This window comes from Scardinius erythrophthalmus, assembly GCF_964197995.2.
Source record: "Scardinius erythrophthalmus genome assembly, chromosome: 4".
In the NCBI taxonomy this organism is placed as follows: domain Eukaryota; kingdom Metazoa; phylum Chordata; class Actinopteri; order Cypriniformes; family Leuciscidae; genus Scardinius; species Scardinius erythrophthalmus.
In genome coordinates, this window is record NC_138224.1 from 1,159,272 (window position 1) to 1,164,271 (window position 5,000).

Genomic DNA, 5,000 nt, shown 5'->3' on the forward strand with positions numbered 1-5,000 from the left:
AACACAGGAACACGGAACGCAGAGGAGCATGATACAGTCACTACTGAGGAAGAGCAGGGACAGCAGGAGGTGAGTGAAAATAATGTAATTGTAAGTAAGGAACAACCTGGCTGCAGTTATGTTCCTGAAAAATCAGTGTGTGAATTGTCTGATGTTGATAAGAGTGAGACTCAAGGTGATGTTGAGGATGTGTGTCAGAGCAATGATACAGTACAGGTAGAAGGTGAAATGGAAAATATGACTGATGAGATGGAGGTTTTATCTCAGTATAGTAATGATGGAATGAGAGAGAATGAGCAGTGGTTAGAGGTTGAAAAAGATATGTATACTGTTGAACAAATCAACTCTTTTCTTGACAAAACAAAAGGAAAATCAGGTGTTGAAATAAGTGACTATTTCCCGGACGTGGAAAAGTTTATTTCTTCGGTAATATGGGCTAGAAAAAGGAGCAACTATGAAGAGCTTACACAACAGAAGAGGTTTCGTTTAAAGAAACATATAACTGCAATAAGATTAGGTAAGAAAGCAGGAAAAGCGAGGGGAAAAACTAAATAAATATGATGGCTGTTGACTTCTCTTTTCTCTGTTTTTTTCTCTTTCTCTCTCTCTTCCTTATGGAGACCTTACGGGTGGGATCCCTAAATGTAAATGGGATGAGGGATGGGAAGAAAAATTGGTTACTTTCAGAAACCATACGCTTGAAAGATCTTAGTGTTGTTTTTTTGCAAGAGACCCATAGTGACCAAAGAAATGAGGTTGACTGGGGTTTGTGGTGGGAAGGAGAGAAGGTTTTAAGTCATGGGACTAATCTTAGTGCTGGAGTGGCTGTGCTTTTTTCCCCTAGTCTTCAAGCGAAAATTTTATTTAAAAATGAGATCGAACCAGGGAGATTATTACTTATTAAGGCTGAAATTAGAAACCTTTTTTTTGTGTTCATAAACATTTATGCTCCTAATTTAGGATCTGACAGGTTGCAGTTTTTTTCCAAATTGGAAAAAGTTTTAAGCCAACAGCAGGATGGGGATTTAATAATTTTAGGAGGAGATTGGAACTGCACTTTAGATTTCACAAAAGACAGGAATGGAGAAGAACCTCACGCACAATCAGCTGCGGTTTTAGTAAATGTGATTAAAAAATTCAATCTAGCAGATGTATGGAGGGAACACAATCTAGCAGCACAACAATATACATGGGTACATTTTAGCAATGGTAGAATTTCTGGGGCACGTTTGGACAGGTTCTACACATCACATAATATGAGGAATAGAGTAAAACATACAGCTATCACTCCTACATCTTTTTCTGATCACAAACTCATTACAATAGAGTGTTCGTTGGTGAATAGAGCTCAGAAAAGTTACTACTGGCATTTTAACATTAAACTTCTGGATGATAAGCATTTCTGTGATAACTTTAGAGTTTTTTGGGAAACCTGTAAAAATGAAAAAGTTTTATATGAAAATATAATTCAGTGGTGGGAAATCAGTAAGGTTCATATAAAAGGGTTCTGTCAGCAATATGCAACCCATTCTTCTTTGGTTTTAAAAAAGACACTAGAGTTGCTAGAAAAGGAGATCATTGATATTGAAAAGACAATGACTGTTAATGATACTGCAGATTTACAAGAACTGTGGACAGAAAAGAAAAACCAGCTGAGCTTCATTCTAAATGAAAAAGTTAAAGGAGCCCTTGTAAGGAGCCGTTTTTTAACAACAAGGGACATGGATGGTCCTACATCTTATTTTTTTAATTTGGAGAGAAAAGCTGGACAGGAAAAGCAGATGTACTGTTTAAAAGAAAACAATGGAAAAGAAACCTCTGATCCAATCACAATGCGTAGAATTGCTGTGGATTTTTATTCTGATTTATTTACTGCTGAAACCTCGGATGAACAGTGCACAAATGAACTGCTTCAGGACCTTCCTGTTTTAACTCCAGAGCACAAACACTTGTTAGAGACTGAGCTCACCTTTGAGGAGGTCACCGCTGCAGTAATGGGTCTCTCTTCAGGACGTGCACCTGGCTTGGATGGACTACCTGCAGAGTTTTATAAGAACTTTTGGACTGTTTTAGGAAATGACTACTTTGAGGTTTTGCAAAACTGCATTACAGAAGGAATCCTTCCCACAAGCTGTCGGCGGGCTGTTTTGACACTACTCCCAAAAAAGGGAGATTTAACGTTATTAAAGAACTGGAGGCCTGTAGCAATTTTATGCTCAGAATACAAAATCTTTTCTAAATGTCTGGCAAACAGGCTAAATACTGTATTGTCTGAAATCATACACAAAGACCAGTCTTACTGTATAAAAGATCGATCCATCACAGATAATTTACATTTGGTACGGGACATGCTTGATTTTGCTTTTCAAAACAATATTAATATTGGGTTTCTGTCATTAGATCAGGAAAAAGCTTTTGACAGAGTAGACCACAATTTTCTTTTTAATACGTTAAAGGCTTTTGGATTTGGGGATGTTTTTATCTCTAAGATTAAACTGTTGTATACTGAGGCTACGTGTATGGTTAAAATGGCTGGTGGCCTCAGTACTCCGGTGAAGATCCACAGAGGTATTCGGCAAGGGTGTCCTCTCTCGGGTCAGCTATACAGCATAGCTATTGAGCCTCTGTTATGTAGATTAAGACAGCAGCTCACAGGCTTGAATGTTAGTACACTGGTTTTTAAAGAACCTACTAAACTTTCTGCATATGCAGATGACATTACAGTGTTAATTAGTTGTCAGAGGGAGGTTGATTCTTTAAAGGGAGCTCTAGCATGTTACGGGAAGGCATCTTCGGCTAAAGTTAACTGGGGTAAAAGTGAGGCTCTTTGGTGTGGTCCTGGTCTGAATAGTCCATCACTTCCTGGTGGATTACAGTGGGGGAGAACAGGCTTTAAATATCTTGGGGTGTTTTTAGGAGTAGATGAATTTAAAAGGAAAAACTGGGAGGGCCTAGTGGAGAAAGTGTGTGTTCGGTTGTCTCGCTGGAAATGGTTGCTGCCTCGGCTGTCCTACAGGGGGAGGGTCCTGGTCTGCAATAATCTGGTGGCTTCATCGTTATGGCACAGGATGATGATTCTAGAGCCTCCAGAAGAGCTAGTAAGAGGAATCCAGAAAAACCTGGTGGACTTTTTCTGGTCGGGACAGCACTGGCTGAGGGCGCCAGTGCTGTATCTGCCTATTCAGGAAGGAGGACAGGGGCTGGTTGACATCAGTTCCAGAATCCAAGCCTTCAGACTCCAGGCGGCTCGGAGACTACTCTACGGGGAGCACGTGAGTTGGGCCGAGGTAGCCTGTGCTCTTCTGAGGAGAGCCGGCAATATGGGGTTAGACCGACACCTGTTTCTCATGGACATCGACAAGCTGGACTTAACAGGACTGACACCTTTCTACAGGTCGGTACTGAGAGCATGGAGACTTTTAAAAATATCTCGGGAGCCAAATGGTGTGCTGGACCTGTGGATGAGGGAAGAACCTCTGCTCTTAAACCCGGCACTGGCTTTGAACATTTTTAATTCAGTCTCCCTTAGAAGAGCTTTATGGACTGCAAACATTACTAAAGTTGGATTTCTGATTTCTGAGAATGGGTGGATATCTGCTGAAATTTTGGCTCAAAAGCTGGACATCAGATCAGTTCGAGTGGTGGAGAGAATGCTGACTCAAATACGTGAGTTTTTGCCCCAGGACTATAGACTGGTTTTAGAGTCGTCTGGTAGAGAGGAGGAAACCTCGACTTTCCCAGAACTGGCTTTTTCAGCAGACACTGGAGAATGGCAAGAGGCTGAGGGAGGCTTGCTTTCTTTTAAGACCCCCCAACTGGAGCTTTTTAGCAACACAGGGAAAAAAGCTTTTTATGTACTTTGTGTGAAGGTGTCACATCTGCACTCGCTTGAGAGTGTAAGAGAGTCCAAGTGGCAGGAGGTTTTTGGGCCAGGCGCTTCCCCTAAAGGCTGCTGGAGGTCCCTGTACAAGACTCCTATAGAGAAAAGGTCTGGAGACCTTCAGTGGAGAATTGTGCATGGGATAATAGCCACAAACAGACACAGAGCACACCTTGACCCACAGGTAGGGGAGGGCTGTCCGTTCTGTGGGATGCAGGAAACAGTTTTTCATCTGTTTTTTGACTGTTTTAGATTAAAGCCATTATTTAACAAATTAGAAGAGTGGTGTCAGACCCTGGGGGAAGTTTTTATGCCTATGTTTTTTATTTATGGGCCTAAGTACAGTAGGAAAAACAAAGAAGTTCATGTTTTATTAAATTTTTTATTTGGGCAAGCAAAAATGTCAATTTGGTTGTCACGAAAGAAAAAATTGAATAATGGTGGATTAACTGATGTGGTTGCAGTGTTACAAGGGTTAATAAAATCCCGTATAAATATAGAGTTTAGCTATTACAAGTTGGTTAATGACTTGGATGTTTTCAGAGGTAAATGGGGCATAAGGAATGTTATTTGTGATGTTGACATTGATGGCTGTCTCCAAATTTATGCATGAGTGAGTTTTGATCGTATAAGTCTTGAGACTCTGTGGTTATTTTGTTTTAAATGCTCTCATTTCTAGTTGGTTAAAAGAAAAAAAAAAAAAAAAAAGGAAAAAAAAAAAAAAAAAAAACTTTTTTACTGAAAATGTTATATCTTTAATACTTTTGTAAATAAAGAGATCTTAAAGTCAAAAGTCAAGTCTCTCTCTCTCTCTCTCTCTCTCTCTCTCCCTCTCTCACTCACCCTCTCTCTCCCTCTCTCTCACTCACCCTCTCTCTCCCTCCCTCTCTCTCTCTCTCTCTCTCTCTCTCTCTCTCTCTCTCTCTCTCTCTCTCTCTCTCTCTCCCTCTCTCACTCACTCTCTCTCTCCCTCTCTCTCTCTCTCTCTCTCTCTCTCTCTGCAGGTGTGTGATTGGTGTAAACACGTGCGTCACACTAAAGAATACCTGGACTTCGGTTCGGGTGAGGAGCGACTGCAGTTCTGCAGCACCAAATGTCTAAACCAGTACAAGATGGACGT

General features: G+C 40.8%; 2 protein-coding genes across 2 annotated transcripts in view; one reads left to right on the top strand and one right to left on the bottom strand.

Annotated features, from left to right (window-relative positions):
- Nucleotides 1-5,000, bottom strand: part of ripply2 (ripply transcriptional repressor 2) — a 486,302-nt gene that overhangs the window by 76,018 nt on the left and 405,284 nt on the right. The gene's annotated exons all lie outside the window — the stretch shown is intronic.
- Nucleotides 4,868-5,000, top strand: part of sobpb (sine oculis binding protein homolog b) — a 1,820-nt gene continuing 1,687 nt past the window's right edge. The window contains exon 1 of the mRNA XM_081363249.1: nt 4,868-5,000. This exon is cut by the window's right edge and continues 1,687 nt beyond it. Within this exon, the coding sequence (XP_081219375.1) occupies nt 4,993-5,000 (8 nt within the window). The 5' untranslated portion in view covers nt 4,868-4,992.